The following is an 18,042-nucleotide window of genomic DNA, read 5'->3' as shown; positions in this document are numbered from 1 at the left end:
TCTAGCAGGCAGCATATAATTTCATTTCGTAAAAGGTAATAAATTTAGTCATTTTATTTACAGACATGTTATTTTTGCACAGAAAAACGAAGTATTAATTTGAGAAACGTTAATAATGTAAAAATCAAAATATCGATTTCATCTTTCTTCAATCTATGTAAAAAGAAACGAGATTTAAAGAACAAATTTGGGTGCCAAATTTTATATGGAAAACGATACTCGCAAAGCACCGTACATTTTTAATAAACAGCATTTTCTTTTTGTAAACCTGTTTTAGATGCAGGTTCTACTACTTATGACATAAGGCTACGTAGCGAAAGATTAAATTTATAATTTTTAGAACTATTAAGATTATGGACTAATATCGTCTCTGCAAAAGATCGAATGCTTGTGTGCAGATTACTTTGTAAAATACTACATTTTACTGTCCCGACGTGTAAATTATCAAACTTTTCAATGTCAAACTGATCAAGACAAATTTTCTACAATTTTCTACAAATGTACAACGAGACGATATTTCTATCCTTGAATACTTTCATATTTATCTGATTATCTTTGTAATACATTACTATTCTCTATCGATACTTACATTAATAGGCAAAATGACATAAAGCTCCATATCAGAAAAGAATTGATATTAATTTCTATTTGTATTTATTGCGTCTGTTTTATAATAATATGGCATCAGACTATGTACACTATAAAATAATCAGTATTTAATAAAATATAATTTAATATAGAAAAGAGATTGCATCGCGCAGCGATACTTGAATAAAGAATTCTATTGCTATTCATGCACTTATTTTGTCAAACCACAAATCTTTAAATACTTTCACTGAGAATACTGTCGACAGCTTCTACAAAAGAAGCGCATACTCTTGCTGGTTCTGGAGTAATTGTATTCTCATCTCCTGTTCTATATTTACCAGTTTGTACCAGAATACCTCTGATCCCAGCTGCCTGTGCACCAGCTACGTCATCCCTCACATCCTAATTATAAAAAGATTCATATTTGTGAATGTGTAAAAAGATTATAATATACAAAAAAGGAAAGATGACATAATTCAAAATATTACATCTCCAATCATTACAGCCTGCGCTGGATCCGTTTCTTCTAAAGCTGCCTTAAAAAATCCTATGGTCGGTTTACCAACAACTTTTGCTTTCACATTGCTAGCATACTCCAATCCTTTGATGAACGGCCCAGGACCTAGAGCTAGCCCATCGGGACGCTTGTAATATCGTCCTTCGTGAATGGCTATGAGGGAAGCGCCATCCAAAAGCAATCTAAAATACCACGTTAAAATATACTCATTTATAGGATACAGAAAAGAAAAAAGATGCAAAATTACCTGAATGCTTTGTTCAGTTCTTCATAGTTGAATTTGCTTGGTGCTAAACCAATCACAACTGCATTAAATGTATCATCTGTTACTAAATCTTGAAAATCTTCCATTGCTGCTGGATCAATTAACAACATCGGTTTCAATCGTTCAGAGATAATTAATTTTCTCGCTGCTGCTAAAGAACTGAAAATCTCTTCTTTCTGTAAATCGAATCCAAGTTTTATCAGACGTTCATACAAATAATTATTTGACTCCTTGGTAGTGTTGGTGACAAATTTAATTGACAAGTTTGCATTTCGTAGCCTGAAACATGAAAATATAAATTCATCATTCTCTAAAGTCTAAAGAATAAAAAGATTTGATACTAAAAATAAATCATAAGATTTTATCGTTTGATTAATTTTAGTAATTTATAAAAAAATCTTCATTCACGCTCTGATGTTCAATATCTTCAAGACATTTGTCAAGTAAAATAGACATTAAATTAATCTTAAAAGAAAACGTCTATAAACAAAAAAAAATAGATTTTTTATTATTAAATCAATCTAATCAATAATACATTTTATGTAAATTAAATGAAATTTAAACTTATAGATTTTATTTGGGATACTTAAAATTGAATCGCGCCATTTCCACAGAGATTACACTGTGGCCGGTTTGTAAGTACATATACTGAAAATTTAATCTAACCTGTTTAATGCTTGTACGGCACCTGGAATAACCGTATTATCGATGTGCAATGTCCCGCTGAGATCTATCAACACCGTCGTGATTTGCCTTGCCATTGTTATTCTTATTACATTATAATTTAATAAAATATGTATATATAATTTCGTAGATATACTATGAGCTATTATCAAGATATATTAGCAACAAATGTATTTATGGTGCACTTATTAACAATTATCAAGTGTCTGTTCTTTGTACACTATTTTATAATTTCTGCACCTAAAGTGAGATAGATTCATAATTAGACATAAGATCTGTTCTTTTTAGCTAAAGTTTTTGCATGGTTCATCTTTCTTCTTTTTTTCTCCACATTGAAGAAAAGAAGAGAAAAGATGAACCGTGCAAGAAATTCAGCTAAAAGAAACAAGCTTATTGTTGTCAATCAAATTATAACCCGCGTACAATCAACAATATGGCGATCGTTTAGATCAAAGGAAACCGATGGTACACGATGCTTTTTTCTCGCTGGATCGCTAGTTGGATTGGTTGCGATGCTGCCACCATTACCATAATGGAATTGGAATTATTGTATCTGATTCCACCATGGCTACCACAGCATCACAGTCAATACTGTAGCAAGATTCTACTCTAGCTAACAATCTAGCACTGGCAGTAAATTTGGAACAACTGTAGCAGAAAAACAGCATCGTGTGTCGCTGGCTTTTTATTGTGATTGGAGTAATTGGACTGGTCCGGACCTTCGATTTTACTCGAGGTAAACACGTGTAAAAGCACGTGGTATAACAACTGTCACTTAAATCGGTATGTATCCTACATCGGTGAACATAGCGTTGTCCGGGAAATACGACGGTATAAAGCAGGTACCATGGTTATCTCTGTAAGTATCGATTGACAAACGAAATTTTAACGTTTAAGAGATGAATGAATGTCGACAGATAATCTATTTGTTGATCAGGGCAGAATGGCACGACGTGTACAGACAAATTTATTCCAACAATCCGATCGAGCAAACAAAGGCTTACGAGGCGCTCTTAGCATGGAAAGCCAGGTGATGCAATGTTTCATTATTCAACTGGATATCGAGATGGATTTTAGAGATTATTGTTATTCTCAGGATGCCGAAACTACCAGCGGGTGTGGATTGTACTCTATCAATTTTGCAAGTGTGTCTCCGCGATCGCGAATGGACATCCAAGATTGACAGTGGCGAGCTACCAATGTATTGCGAGAACGATCTGAGTTTAATGTACTCGACTACGATAATGAGATTCTTGAACTATTTTTCCAATATAGGGCATACAAAGCAAACATCCATGTTTAAGATTGCTAGTCAACTGAAAATTCCAGAGTGGATAGTCGAGTTGAGACACGAGACTGCCCATGGATACGAATTGCCATCTATTGGAGTATTGAGGATAGCAATTAATATATTGCTGCATTGGTTACATGTATGTTCTGTCACAACTGTATAAAATCCATTCTGTAATTATAGGTGTAAGTGATTATAGTTATAAGAATTGATTAGTTACAATTGAATATGAGAATGTTTGACTGTCGATTGGTCAATTCTTACAACTACAACCACTTATAACTAGACTTACGTAGTAATAGAATAGGTTTAATAAGTATTCAGTATTACAAAATCTTTTGAAATATTTTGTAAAGGATGAGTATTGGGCGCCCGAAGCACATGCAATGGAAAAATGTTACTTGAAAGAAGGAAAGCAAGTCTTAGAGGAGGAAGAGGAATCCGAAGTAGAGAATTTTACAAATATGATTGAAATTTGGACAGCTGTTAGTTTATATGTCAATGCTGATTATAAATTAGTGTCGGATTTACCAGAGACACAATTACGGTATATTTTTATTACAAATCGAATGAATTGTCAGCATTTTTTATTTAATCAATAAATCCTTAATATATATATATATATATATATATATATATATATATATGGGGCTAAATTAATTTATTAATTTTACTTTTTACAGGGAAATATTGCAAGATTTACGCACATACATGTTGTCTGAGTATAGAAGTAAAACTTCGGATAATGACGAGAACGAATATATATCCGTTTACAAGAGAACTGTAAAAATTGATAAAAAATACTATTTGCAAACTGCAAAAACTCTACTTTTAGCTAAGATATCTGTGGATTTAAACGAATCCTCAAGTACAATGTATGAGAAGAGCAATACAATTTGCAATGCATTATGCAAAAATAAAGTTTTTCTACCAAATTTAGATATCATGAGAATTTTTCGACAAAAAGAAAAAAAGAATATCAATTTGAAAAGAAGAATTTTGCCGTTCAAGATGCTTCGATTTTGGAAAGATGTTATTTTCTTGTTACATGAAAAAGAAATATTAGAGACGCTACTTTTTAAGTTGTTTAATATCGTAAATCAAGAACGTGAAGATAAAGAAAGAAGAAATCTTGCTGCTTTGTGGATAAGTTCCATCTTTTATAGTTTTGTTCAATTAGACATCGTCCAAAGTATTTCTCATACCATGGAGTATGAATTACAGAAAGCGAATAGAAAACTGGACACAAAAACTTTAAGTCAACATCTCAAAGAACGCGTACACTCTGAACATCCATACTTGCGGAACATTCTATGGTTAGACATATCAAGCATCATACCGCACTTTCTTCTTGATATAAATTTTTTATCAAAACTTTTACTAAATATAAATGAATTCTCTGAAAGACTGGTAGAACCAATTTTAAAGTTGCTTACATCAAGAATAGATGCACAAACACAAAAACATTTGCTAAATTTACTCCAAATTTATACAAGTCAAAAGCATGACAATGAGGACAGCAACAATGATGTTGATAAAATATTTACTGTTGAAGACTTCGATCCAAGTCTAATAGAAAATAAAGTGCATACACACAAAATAAATTGTGCAAATAGAGAGAAACCTACTTACTTGTTGGCAGACCAAATAATCCGTAATTCACATTGGAAATTAGCACATGGTACGCATTTACAAATGAGATTTTCAAGATGTATATAATAATTTGAATGATCAATAATATCACATTCATAATATTCTTTTTTATCTGATTTTTAGATAATTATCAATGGAACGGATGTTCCATTGGATTACTACCGTGGCAGGTAGACTCATTGAAGAGTTTGGAACCACTTGAACTAAGAGAGAATCCATCGAAACACTCTGTTTCAGTTCTAGATTCTCAAATAGTCGCTGGTATCATAAATCGTAAGAATTTAAAAATGCAAAGTTGTATTAAATGGGACGACGTACTGCGAAAAAAGAGGAGAATAGAGAAGAAACGTAACAAACATGTCGTAGATGTAATGAACAGAGCATTAGAGATTGTTAAAAACCAGAAATAATGTTATATAATAATATAGTATAAATCGGACATAATAAAATACGCATTAATATCTATTACATATTGCTCCAATAAATAAGTTATATTCATAATAAAGTATACAACAAAGCTGATCGTATGGAACGTATTTATATTATATCAGCATTAAATATAAAGTTTGTATTAAACATAGAAAAAAATAATCTATAATGTATACATCGCAGGGAAAAAAGTATGGAAGTATCTTGCAATTAAATATACTTGCAGATATGTCCTAGTTGCAAATTAATAATCATGTCCATATATTTAAATAATATTTATCTATTTCCCTGACATGTATGTGTATAATTATCACACCATAACAATCAAATATATTAAGTTATATATAAATTATATCTATGTATAAAAGTATTAAGTTCGTTTAGTATCACAACATATTCAAGCACCATCGCTTCGAATTAGGTTGAAGAAACAAAGTAGAAACGTTAACGTTCAAATCGCTACGCTAAAATACATTTTGTTGTTTCACTTGTTTATCTCGCAAAGAATTTAATTTATACAATTTAAAACATATATGTGATGTACATTTCTTTGGTTCTAGAGAATTACACTTCCGAGGAAAGATACTAAGGTACGTATTGTCACGCTTGATACTTATACTCGATATTTTAGAACGAAAAGGTAAGTTGATCTGTAGTTTTCGTTTTTCTGAGCACTTCTTGCAAATTTTTGTGTGTTTCTAAACCAAATACATTCATAGGTAACCGGGACATTACTGCTATTCTGAAATCAATATACGTACAAAGTAAGAATAATAGAATGAATCTGGGATAAAGTATAATAATCTTTTATTTTGTGCTTCGCATAATGTTTACCTTCCACCGGACACAGTGTAAAGGAATCTCCAATAGGATGATCTTAAGTTTTGTGGTTCCACTATAGCTGCATGGAAGAGAACTGCCGTGCTAAAGCAATACAATAAACTTGCAAACCATTTTATTTCAGGTACTTTTTCATTTTCCACTGCATCGTTCCATAATAACTGAAACAAAGCCAGCGATGTTACATTATAATTTACTACATTAGTAACGAATATATTAATAGAAATACATAATAATATAAATACATAATAATAATACCTGTAGTGTCTTCCACATGATATATAAAGCTATAGTAGTATTGGGATATGCCATAAATGTTACGCTTGCAATAAGTCCAGCAGGAATAGCATAAATGTGTGAATCTTTGTGGAAGATTCTTCTCAACGTGCATGATATTAGCTATATATAAAGAGAGAGAAAAAAGAAAAGGTTAGTGGAAACAATTTCTTGCGAAAAATATTCGATATTCTATAATTTGCGTTAAATATGCAGAGTAAGATGATATACTTTATAAAGGCCGACAAATCCTCCAAGAAATATAGCTAGATTTAAATTATCTCTTTGAAAGATGGTGGTTTTTAGTAATTTTGGCTTCTGAAGTAATCTTTTGAATTGCAAGATTAGTTTAAGCGCTATTTGTCCGCAAACACCATAACTGAAAATCTTTGCACTATCCTTTAAATAGAAAAGGAAGTTATATTACGAAAAATATAAAATATTTTTCTAGAATCTTTATATATTGCTATTATATATATATACCGCTAAAATATAATGTGCGCAGCTATAAGGATGCGGACACGAAGCATCCTTACTTTGTGCCTTTAAGCTATTAATAATATATTTATATGCCTCAAAGGACTTCCATAGAATATTGAATTTATGTCTTGCAGAGTTCCTATGTATACTTCTGTCATTCTTTGCGCTGTCAGTCGCAATGTTTCTCGAAGATGTTTCCGGATGTGAATCTTTCTTTTTAAGATATTCAGTCTCTTCATACCGTCCAATAATCATCCTGTTTTTTTTGAAAATCACATTATGCATATGATACACAGATATGTACAATATATGCAGGTATACACATTCAGATATACCTAAATATTTTATATACTTGATCCTGTTTGTTCGTCTTTGAACGAAAGAAATACAGTAATACAGCTACGCTTACGGCAAATATATAGACCTCTCCTCTCGAAATAGGTGAGTAGTATTTTCGCCACAAACCCATCTTGAACAAAGTTTCTGTTGCCTAAAAGGAAACGATAATGATAACATATTATTAATGTGATTATTACGATCTCTACTTACAACATTTGACACGTAGAGACACAATAATGTACGCCTAGAGGCTCTTTCTATCACAATGGCAGACAGGCTAGATAAGAAGGACGGAAGAAAAGATACAGTCGGTATATAAAAACGTCCAAGTGCTTGCCTGAAACACAATTATAATTATTAATTGTGTCTTCTAGTACTCACATATTTAAACTTATTAATGTTTTGATAAATATGTATTTTAAAAAAGATGATAAATGAAATTTTGTAATTAAGTTTCGCCAGAAAGTCTGACTTCATTAAATAGTCATATATTTATTATTCCATACCTTAATAAACAAATCCACATTGAATAGGAGAAAGCACTCCATGAAAGAAATGCTGTGGATTGAAGGATACCCAACATAGTTTTTTTGACATCTTCTTTTGTTGGTCGTTTTCTTCTCATTAAAAACGCAATCTAAAAGAAAATCAGTTACTTACAATAAAACTTTTAAATTAAAATTTATATCATCATTCACATTATATATCATAAATATTTATATTATAAATCGTATGCGTTGCAATAGAAAATTATCGAGTCATATCGAAATAACTTCTTCCATTGTTGATTATGGTTAATTCAGTCATAAATGTTCGCTAAAATCGAGTTTATAAATATTATTTTTTTCGATTCATTTCCTTCTTATCTGTTTTAACAATCAAAGATTTACGAAGTAATACACAGTTAATTAACGATAATGAATCATTCATTTACACTGTAGTCTGCATATGCTAATGAGTCTTATTGGGAACGCGTAATTATATAACAAATAAATACAAAATAAATTACAAAAACTAAATGGTGGAATATAATGGAAATATTTGTCAATCAATAACGCACGCGCGATAATGGAACAAAAGTAAAGAGAAAAAAAGCAAAAGGTAAAAAACAAGAAAACAAAAAGCACATTGAACAAGGTTAAAAATATCGTGTTTAAATATTCTGATTTTTTATATTTTATTTTTTTATACATATCAGACTTTACATAAGTTTTCACAAAATTTATAATTTATGTTATCAAATCAAATCGAAAATATCAGACATGCAAATGCACAAAAACATGACGCGCCAATTATACAGTTTAAAGTTTTAGCGTTTTTCTTTATTGGGACAGTATTTTTGGGATTTATTCTTCTTGATAATATGTTAATCTCATTCATTTCAGATATATTATAATTTCATTTATAGTCAGTTTTTATACAGGTTTGATTTATTTCAAGATTGTTTTGATTAATTTTTTTTCGAATTTCTTCATAAAGCGTGTAGAATAAAAATAAATTAATAAAAAATATATATAGACGAAAGGCATAAGGAGAAGCAAAAGTGTGATTGCATTGATTGTTCTCAAGATCTTTGCATAGATTCTCAATTTCTTAAATGATAAAATCACGAAATTCTTGATTTGGATAGGGAATCTGATGCCTCGATCTTTATGCCTCGATAAAGCAACGAGATGATTTTGTCCTACTGACTCCATAATTGCGAGTGACTTCGATCAAACTGCAACTAATAAAATAATCATCTAATTCTCATGTATTGACGTGTCAACAAACGATTAATAATTTTATTTATGTGTTCATGAAATATTACAGGCATTTTTTAAACAAGTTGATAATGGAATGCGGTCAAAGTCTTAACATTAAATGATGCTTTCCAGCAGATACAATGAGCTCGTTTCATCTTTGTTTAGGGAGGTACAATCGATATTTCAAAATAATTATTATGAAAAATTTACAGATTATTCTAGATCGTATTTGAAAGTAATACAAAAATTTTTAGTGGAGATTTACATCAATCTGGATCAAAAATTATTTCAATAAGTAATATTTTTTTTATCTCTGTGCTCTAATAAAAATATATTATAAAATAACGACAACAAAAATCTCCATTTTTTTCAATAAGTACTTTAAGTATTCAAAATGATTTACATAAAGTTACATTGCAATCCCGAAATTAGTTATCTTGTAAATAAATAAAATATTTGTTCTAAATCTTTGTAACACACAAAAATATTATACAATATATTATACAAAAAATATTATATAATATATTATACAAAAATATTTAGACTCTTGTTATTTTTCACATTTTAGTTAATAATAAAAATAGTAACAAAAAAATAAATAAAAATGTGTTGTTTAATAAAAATGGAATATTACAATTACAACTTTCATAAATATACAATTTAGTTAACTATAAATATTAATGTGTGCTGTATACTTCTTTAACACAAAGTATAATAATTCATTGTGGAATTTAAGATCAGAGTACAAACTTTTGCATAAAGCATATCATGCTGAAAGAAAAAACTTTGATTGGTTGCATTTTCATAGTTGAGATTTCCGGTTGATAGTCCTACTTTAAGCAATCACGATGCAGCTAATTATAACATCATCGTTTTTTTTGTTTTGCAATGTTGATTTTTTTTATATCTCGCATGAATTCGATCATTCACAGTACACTGAATTAATAGACGTTGAAGACTGCTTCATATAAAGTATAATCTAAACGCATAATAATATAATCAACTTTGTGATAATACAATTTTGAATGTCAATTTTGAAAATCAATGAAATAATTAATAATTGAAATATATATGTATATTCTGTGTTTGATAATACGATAATTAAATATTTTAAGCCTTCCACAAAAATATTTGTATTTGCATTTACTTTGCTATTTTCATGTATAGCACCTTTTAATATGCACTATTCTAGTATAATGCAAATAACCAAATGCGCTATATGCGTCTCTTTATATATTATCTTTTATCTGTATCTATCAATGTAGATAACTTTAATCTCGGTTTATTTACTTTTCATCCTTTTTTTAATTCTTAAAACTAAAAAAAGATGACGAGTTAGTTAAACCAAGATTAAAATTAAATTATATCAGTATAGAAACGGGCAATTTTCGGCTCGATGTATCGCGAATTCGGAAGTCCATCAGATTTCGGGACGGGTGCAGCGACGAGTGCATATTAAGTGCAAAACACGGTGCATTCGTACTAATTCGCACTCAGTTGCAGTGCACCTACACCAGGCCAGGCACGTAAGTACCAAACGAACCCATTGGGGTCACCCGGTCCACCGGGTCATTCTGCACATTGAGTGCAGACGTACTGATTGACAACGTCAATGCACTTATCCTGAAATGTTTGAGAAAGGACGGACGCGTGTGTCTCGGGAAGAGATCGACGATGAATCGCAGGGAATACGATCCCTGATTCGTACCCTCGTCTCGAATGATCTTGAGTCTAGACATCCCCGATGAAAGAGAGAAACGAAAAAGAGAAATGCATTGACACGTACGATGTAAACGGTCGTGTATATCCTGAGGGATTCCTGCAGGCAGTGCAGACCGAGACCAGTGGTCGCGCTAACGCAGGACTCCGTCCATGGATGAACATAATCTCGGCAAGGCACCTCGAACGAAAATTTGCTGAGTTGCGCGGGCATTTTCACTGCGATTGACAGCGACTACGAATAATGGCAACAACGGCGACTTTAGCGTAACACACCGCGTAATGTCACAATTATCGGCTGCAGCGCGACTAGATACGGCGCATTTGGAAAAAGAAAGAAAGAGAGAGGGCCCCCCCTCTCTCTTTCCGCGACCGTGGGAAGTCGAACGAAAGTCAATAAAACGGCATTTTATCGACACACAGACCAGTCCGGATCTGATTCAGATCACAGACTAACCGACTAACGTCGTCGTGCTGACGTCGTCCGTCCGGCCCGTTGCTGACGTGATTGAGAAGGAGAAAGGGAGAGGAGAAGAGAAAGAGAAAGACAAAGAGATACACCAAGATTCTCGTCGATGAAACAACACACAATCGGCGACGATTCAACGAGAGAACGAGGATACGAAAGCTCGCGACGCGGTGAGATCGATCGCGAGCGAGCGACCACTCACTTACATGTCGACTCGCCGAGCGATCGTCGACGACTGATCAGTTGACTAGGCTGACGGACGATAATACTCGTAACAGCGCGAACGTTGCAATTGTAAACGCATGGCCTGGCTAGGCTTAGCCTGGCCCGCATGGCGCAGAATCGCAGATAGCACAGATAGGCTCGGTCATCGAGCTGTGCTCGACTGTGCTCGACTCATGCATGCTCGCATGTGTGCGTTTACGCATGAGTCGAGTGTCGAGTCTCAATTCCCATCGTTCTCTTCCTAGCTATGTTTTTCTTTCCTCACTCCTTTCATTCCGATCACTTTCTCTTTTTCTCACTGATTCTCTTTCGGATTTGTTCAAGACTGCGTTCACAACGCCTGTAAGCGTCATTTATCTTTAATATTTCACGAAGGATGAAATAATGTTTAAAACACTACGAACGTCAAAGTAGCTTATCTAATATTCATTTATATTTCCACCAATATAGATTAACTTTAATCTCGGCATCTTTTTCTAATGTTGTAGAACTAGAAATAGACAAAGTAATAAGTTGAGAATAAGTCAAGATCAAAGTTAATCTATATTGGTAAAAACGGCATAATTTTTATAATTACAACAAGATAAAGAGTAAATTAAACAAAGATAAAGTTATCGACATTGGGGAAACGCCAAACGGATATAATTCTAAGAACTAGGAAAAGATACACAGCGAAATTTTTAAAATTAGAAAAAGATAAAGAGTAAATTAAATCGAAATTAAAGTTAATCTCACATTGATGGAATCGAATCTAATGCCCGTTTCTATTAATGTAGATTAAATATAATTTCGGATTAACTTTAATTTACTATTCTTCAGTTTCTAATTTTTAAAACTAGAAAAAGTAAATCAAATTAAAAAGTATATCAAATTAATCAAAAGTAAAGTTAATTTGCATTGGTAGAAAGATGAATATTGAAATAAAAAAAATGAAGAATAAGTTGAACCGAGATTGAAGTTCATCTACATTAGTGGAAGTAGGCGTAAGTGCAATACAGCTAACTAGGTCACTAAGTGCAATGCAACTAAAAGTCTGAAGTTATATAGGCACTCAAGTCGGGTCGGAACGATTTAACAATCATTCAGTTTAACAATTTGATAATTTAAAGATTTGATGGACTATGTACAGAAAATTGTAACAGATTCTCTTGTTAATTTAATTATGGTTTTTTGTTTACTAATTTACTGCATCATAAATTGATTTCATGCGTTATCATGAAGAATCGCATTATATAAATGCCTGCCTGATAATATATATACAGCTATTTTGGATATAGTATATAAATAATTAACATATAAATACGAAAGCTTTAGTAAAGTAATATATACTGCAGGATTTCATCATGTGTAAGATTATACATGAAAACACTGTTTTTTTTTAAATCATTGCGTATAAGAACTTTTAAATATTCAACGAATATACTTTATGTATACTTCACGTTTCTTCTACTTATTTGCGTTCCACAGAAATTGTTTTTTTATCTGCCCCAGCTCTTTATCCATACATGAAAACAATTAAGAATAATCAAAAGGAGATGTGCACTGTGTGTACTTTTTTCGAGCGAAAGATTAAAAGTTACATTCATGAATCGAAAAACAAGCATATTAAATTATATCATTGTTTTTTTTTTTACTTTTTTTCGAAGTATAACGTATAAAATGTACGTAAAAATGTATAATATATGAACTTATGTACATACTTTAAGCATATATCTGTGTTTTAAAATTTACAAATCAAAAGATTACAGCAAGAACGTTCTTCAAAAAAATCAATTAAAAATAGCTTTGCCATTTTTGTTCTAAGTAAATTCGTTGTTTGTAAACATTTAACGAATTTATTTAGAGTCGTTTGATAATTGAATCATATTCTCCAATTAATATATTTATCTTAGCTTATTTATTACTTTTTGAAATATATAAAATCCACTTTTTTAAAGACTTTTTCCACTTTTTTATACATTTATCTTAATTTTGAAATATACACATTTAAAATTGGCCAATTGAGATAATGAGTGTTAAGTGCTTGATTATTATATTTTTTTATTATAAATTATGCGTAAACAGCTGCCTGTCCGTGAACCACTATGTGCGATCACTAAGCCCGATGAAAATAAAAAACTGGAAATCGAATTAAAGAGACAATGGACTAGAATAAAAGCGTAATCAAAACTTCTGATAGGCGAAAAATTGATACGACGAAATGTAAAAGAATAGTAAACATTTTTTTTACATTTTGTTTATTAATGCGGTACGCGTAAAAACTGTAATATGCATTCGATTATGCATTCTAAGAATTATATATGTCAAGAATTTAAGAATTATATATGTCAAGTTATTTATAGTGGACTTTAACAAATGACGAAGCACGTTTCGACAAAATTGACGAATGAGGTAGATATAATCAACAACTGTAACAAATGTTTTGAGGAAATTATATATTAATATTATATTATATTAAATGTTTTGAGACATTTATTTAAGCGAAAAAAATTATCGTAATCGTAAATAAATATCCGATGCAAGCCGGATTGTCTGTTATATTTGCTTTTATTTCTAATTATATTTGCTATATATATATATATATATATATATAAAATAAGAAAACAAGCGATTATTCTCGATTATTCCCCTGAACGGCCTGAACGTACGCCAATAGAACACATAAGACAATGGAAATCTAATCTGTGGAAAATTCCATGGCGACTAGCCAATAAGTATTCATAACCGATAAGTATTCATAATCGATTGTTATTGTAAGACTATTTTAAGTATAGTTTGAAATTATTGTAAATCAATCACAAAGTCGCATACGAATGAGTCTATTTTGACTGATCGCGAAATCAACTGTAATAGAATAAGAATATTACTGAAGAAGACTCCAAAGAGAGTCGAAACGTTCAAAAGTTCTTAAGATTTTTAAATAAAGAAGATATCTGTATATCAAATGGAGTAACAATCAATTTTACTTATTAAAAAATTTTTGCGTACCTCCTTCCGCGCTGACTCTTAGTAGCCTAGATTATTTTTGTTTTTGTTATTTTAATAGGCATTCTACAACAAGTCATTCTCTAAGTAAGAAATTGATCAATCATGGTCGAATACGAGAAAAATAATCGACTATGATTGATCAGTTTCTTTGGCTTAAGATTTAATTAAAGTTTATGTATAATGGCTTATTGTAAAAAGCTCATAAGACATTACTTAAAATTGTCTTAGAATAAAAATTATGAATATCGACCTAAGTCTTTTTTAGCTGTATTTATTTTTTAGCTGTATTGGGTTCATCTGTTTTCTTTCTTTTTTTATGTGAAGAATGTGAAGAATGTGAAGAAAAAAGATAAATTATTCAAAAAATTGAATTAAAAGGAAAAAGCCTGACATAATGTTTGGAATTATGCATGAACGTAAAATTTTGATTACGCTTATGAAATCACAATACAGCGACTCGTTTATCGTTTCCAAGACAGGTTTTTTGCAGTCATAATCTCGAGATTAATATCTGTGAAATCGTCATTGAGTCACGTCGTTATATGCTGAATTGCATCACATTTGCAATCACAAATTAGACAAACAAAGAATGTCTGTCGAGAATAGCCTATCCTATAACAAAATCTTTACTACTATTCTGTGCTGTTCTCTATCAATTTATTTTTATGTACATCTCATAATCTTTTGTTTCAATAAAGTTATTATTATTATATTCGTGATTCTATTGGCAATATGCTATAACCATCGTTAATATTTTACTTATTGGGACTTTATTCCAACCTTACTCCAACCGATCAGTAAACAATTAGTTAACATCAAAATGATAATAAATAATTAAACAAGATATCGACTGATTAATTGAATCAATAAATAACTAAAAAGCAAAATAAGCACGATAATATAAAAATGAATAAAGTGTGACTCATTGAAAAATAATTTTTTTCACGCTGCGTTCGGAGATCATCTGCTATCTTCAGCGTTATTGTGTCAGTCTCAGTATTCTTATATCTTCAGTGTTCTCATTAAACGTAGAAAAATATTATAATAATAACACATTAATAGCATAGTTCTCTGAACGCAGTCTAGTAATCATTTTGGAAGCGTCATTTTGATATTATTATAACTAGTTCGCTTGAGTTTCTCTCGCATAGATCATTCGCGTGAATACAAAGTGCTGTGATGCGACATGAGAATTTTACTTCTGATATTTATCGGAAGTACACATCGGAAAAAAAACAAGAAGCCGAATCAAAATAATTTGCTTTGGAGAAGAACCTCTAATTCTATAGTCTATTTTACGCGAATTTCATTCGTTTCACGGAATGTATTTGTATATACTTTGCAAGATTTTTCGTTGACGATATATTGTATAAATAACTACCAAAGGAAAAAAAAACAGAGAACAAAAGATATAAGCTGATCTATATATAAGTATTTTTTATTTTTACGATTTCTCGCAATTTATTTTTCCGTTTGTCTTGAACAGAAATAATTCACACATTCCGTCAACAACTTGAGTTTCAAGATACTAATCCTAGTTATCTCGTAATTATCTAGACTAAGAAACAGTTATAAAAAAAGCTGTTTAATGTGTAACGGAAACCGTTCGCGTGTTAACGCGTGAGAAACACAGTTGTGGATTAAATGAAAAAAATTCTTGAACTGTGACGAGGAATATACGATTTTTATTGCAAAGGACTTCCAAATAGAATTCAAATCAGATTTTGCAAGTAAATCTTTATTAGCTTCCCGATACATTTGATATAACCCTATAGATAATGCATAATATTATTTAATATTTTAAGCATATTCTTAGAATATGAAATGTACATTTAATGCACTTTTGTTGCACATGCACAGTTTTAAAATATCGGATTATTAAAGGCGTCTGTTCATTAAATTGTAAATATACGATTTTAAAACGCAATCATTTCTTGCAATATATCGCGTCTAGATAAGATAAAAATTAAGTTATCATAAATTTTTTTTTGTGTGGCTTCTCGGTGACATTTGCAACGTCATCTACACATCTCGGGTGCAACACATTCGTTGAAAACGTCGATAATAGGGAGAACTTTAAAATAAGAAAAGAAAATTCATTGCTGCTATACCTACTAATTCCATTTTTCTTTGATTCTTGGAGTGCCGAGTGCTTTCCATTTGGGGTGCGTTTGGAGAGACACTATCAACGCTATTTACGCCATTCTATCTTCATCGTTCATCAGATGTAAAACAAGGATAGAATTACATAAATAGTGCTAATAGCGTCTCTCCGAATGCATCCTTAGTGACACAAGTTGACGCAAATATAATTCTCTCCTTGTTATTCTATGGATGCCAAGAAAGATTGGGTGCTATCCATTTAAGCCCAGATTCAATTTATTTTTAATATCTTTACAATTCTAAAATTGGAAAGATATGAGGCATAAGTTCAATCTCAGTTAAGAATTAACAGTGAGTTGTGGAACTGAGCCTTAATGACGCAAGTCGTTATCTTTGAGTATGATCAACGCAATGTTGCAAACGCTTTGAAGCGTTTTTTAATTGGTCAATTTGTAAAATTCTTTCTTCTAATTAATCCATCAAACGCTTCAAAGCATTTTAGCGAGACTTTGACCACAGCCTTTGTTACTCCACTGAATCTCAAGAAAAATAAAATGATGCTTGTATCAACTTGTGTCACTAAATAAAAGGCTTCCGTAAAACAATTGTGTTATTAATGCTCGTTTCTATCAATATAGTTTAATTTTAATTAAAGTTGAATGGAGAAATTAATCTAACTGCATTGATAGAAACAAATATAAATGGAAAGCACCTACATTCAGTGCGAAATTATAACATAAATATTATATATATATATATATATTTTTTTTTTTAGTTGGTGTTGATTGAATACATATGAGTAGTAGAATATTATTAGAGAAAATAATATTAGAAAATTATAGGTGTATTAATAATGTTAGGAAAATGTATTCTGATTTAAGCTCTATATATATATATATATATATATACATTCTTTTCGCGTTACATAAAGTATACATTGGAATACTGGGGACCATATCTTTATTATAACTTTAGCAAAAATGGACATATTTTAATTAAATAATACTTATTTTCAATCGATGGAGAACGGTCAAAGAACAGGCCCATAATTTATAAAAGTTGATAGAAGTAAGGAGCTCCGAGATATATAGATTCAAAAAAAAGTTCAGAAATGCCAAAAAATCTTGATACGCTGGAATCTCAGGAATCTTAATCAGGAATCTTATGTGTATATCTTAATGTGTATAGAGTTTAGTTTTTCTCAAATCTCTATCTATAGATCCATTACTTATTCTTCGTTTTTAGATGATTTATTTAAAAAGAGATATAATTAAGCGACCAAAGTGGGGAGGAATCATTGCTCATTTGGATTCCGATTAGATACTTGGATAACAGTTTTCCATCACAGAAATTAGGCCAATACCTTAAACATATATATAAGAACGATCGAAATTGGATGTATATAGTAATGAAAGAACAGAGGCTATTGCA

The 18,042-nt window shown here is 31.0% G+C and overlaps 3 protein-coding genes and 1 long non-coding RNA gene across 7 annotated transcripts; 2 read left to right on the top strand and 2 right to left on the bottom strand.

Moving 5' to 3' along the window:
• Window positions 1-637: 637 nt before the first annotated feature.
• Window positions 638-2,609, bottom strand: LOC105144463 (haloacid dehalogenase-like hydrolase domain-containing protein 2). The gene is made up of 5 exons (XM_011053373.2): window positions 2,478-2,609; window positions 2,037-2,294; window positions 1,353-1,649; window positions 1,077-1,287; window positions 638-990 (listed from the first exon to the last, which is right to left on the bottom strand). Exons 2-5 carry the CDS (start codon window positions 2,129-2,131, stop codon window positions 823-825), a joined length of 771 nt encoding a protein of 256 aa, XP_011051675.2. The 5' UTR covers window positions 2,132-2,294; window positions 2,478-2,609; the 3' UTR covers window positions 638-822.
• On the top strand, window positions 2,380-6,385 carry LOC105144462 (LAS1-like protein). 3 transcript variants are annotated; one of them, XM_087408474.1, is made up of 8 exons: window positions 2,773-2,913; window positions 2,992-3,084; window positions 3,151-3,484; window positions 3,702-3,892; window positions 4,029-5,026; window positions 5,122-5,271; window positions 5,988-6,017; window positions 6,147-6,385. In XM_087408474.1, exons 1-7 carry the CDS (start codon window positions 2,840-2,842, stop codon window positions 6,014-6,016), a joined length of 1,869 nt encoding a protein of 622 aa, XP_087264600.1. In that variant the 5' UTR covers window positions 2,773-2,839; the 3' UTR covers window position 6,017; window positions 6,147-6,385. The 3 variants fall into 3 exon arrangements, with proteins under 3 accessions (XP_011051673.1, XP_087264600.1, XP_087264599.1); XM_011053371.2 differs by lacking the exons at window positions 5,988-6,017; window positions 6,147-6,385 and adding an exon at window positions 2,380-2,519 and having other exon boundaries at window positions 2,709-2,913; window positions 5,122-5,656; XM_087408473.1 differs by having other exon boundaries at window positions 5,988-6,385.
• LOC105144464 (transmembrane protein 135) lies at window positions 5,460-11,668 on the bottom strand. 2 transcript variants are annotated; one of them, XM_087408475.1, is made up of 9 exons: window positions 10,894-11,668; window positions 7,869-7,999; window positions 7,573-7,699; window positions 7,359-7,513; window positions 7,027-7,279; window positions 6,775-6,942; window positions 6,526-6,666; window positions 6,262-6,428; window positions 5,460-6,169 (listed from the first exon to the last, which is right to left on the bottom strand). In XM_087408475.1, the coding sequence occupies exons 1-9, from the start codon at window positions 11,038-11,040 to the stop codon at window positions 6,055-6,057; spliced, it is 1,404 nt and encodes a 467-aa protein (XP_087264601.1). In that variant the 5' UTR covers window positions 11,041-11,668; the 3' UTR covers window positions 5,460-6,054. The 2 variants fall into 2 exon arrangements, with proteins under 2 accessions (XP_087264601.1, XP_087264602.1); XM_087408476.1 differs by having other exon boundaries at window positions 11,502-11,666.
• LOC147908709 (uncharacterized) lies at window positions 7,373-7,814 on the top strand. Its single transcript, XR_015545853.1, has 2 exons — window positions 7,373-7,464; window positions 7,589-7,814. It is a non-coding gene; the product is annotated as an uncharacterized LOC147908709 (long non-coding RNA).
• Window positions 11,669-18,042: the final 6,374 nt, after the last annotated feature.

Source organism: Acromyrmex echinatior, chromosome 8 (assembly GCF_024713525.1).
Source record: "Acromyrmex echinatior isolate Ae372 chromosome 8, ASM2471352v2, whole genome shotgun sequence".
NCBI lineage: Eukaryota > Metazoa > Arthropoda > Insecta > Hymenoptera > Formicidae > Acromyrmex > Acromyrmex echinatior.
This window is presented reverse-complemented; position numbering and strand designations above follow the sequence as displayed.

Bases quoted from the DNA above. Each gene is read 5' to 3' on its own strand.
- LOC105144462 (XM_011053371.2), top strand. From the start codon at position 2,840: ATGTATCCTACATCGGTGAACATAGCGTTGTCCGGGAAATACGACGGT. The intron at 3,085-3,150 runs GTGATGCAATGT...TGTTATTCTCAG, and splicing joins CTCTTAGCATGGAAAGCCAG to GATGCCGAAACTACCAGCGG. The intron at 5,027-5,121 runs GTACGCATTTAC...TCTGATTTTTAG, and splicing joins ACATTGGAAATTAGCACATG to ATAATTATCAATGGAACGGA.
- LOC105144463 (XM_011053373.2), bottom strand. From the start codon at position 2,131: ATGGCAAGGCAAATCACGACGGTGTTGATAGATCTCAGCGGGACATTG. The intron at 1,650-2,036 runs GTTAGATTAAAT...TTCATGTTTCAG, and splicing joins GCCGTACAAGCATTAAACAG to GCTACGAAATGCAAACTTGT. The intron at 991-1,076 runs GTAATATTTTGA...TTTTATAATTAG, and splicing joins AGGCTGTAATGATTGGAGAT to GATGTGAGGGATGACGTAGC.
- LOC105144464 (XM_087408475.1), bottom strand. From the start codon at position 11,040: ATGCCCGCGCAACTCAGCAAATTTTCGTTCGAGGTGCCTTGCCGAGAT. The intron at 7,514-7,572 runs GTAAGTAGAGAT...GTTTCCTTTTAG, and splicing joins GTCTCTACGTGTCAAATGTT to GCAACAGAAACTTTGTTCAA. The intron at 6,943-7,026 runs GTATATATATAT...TTCTATTTAAAG, and splicing joins GCGCACATTATATTTTAGCG to GATAGTGCAAAGATTTTCAG.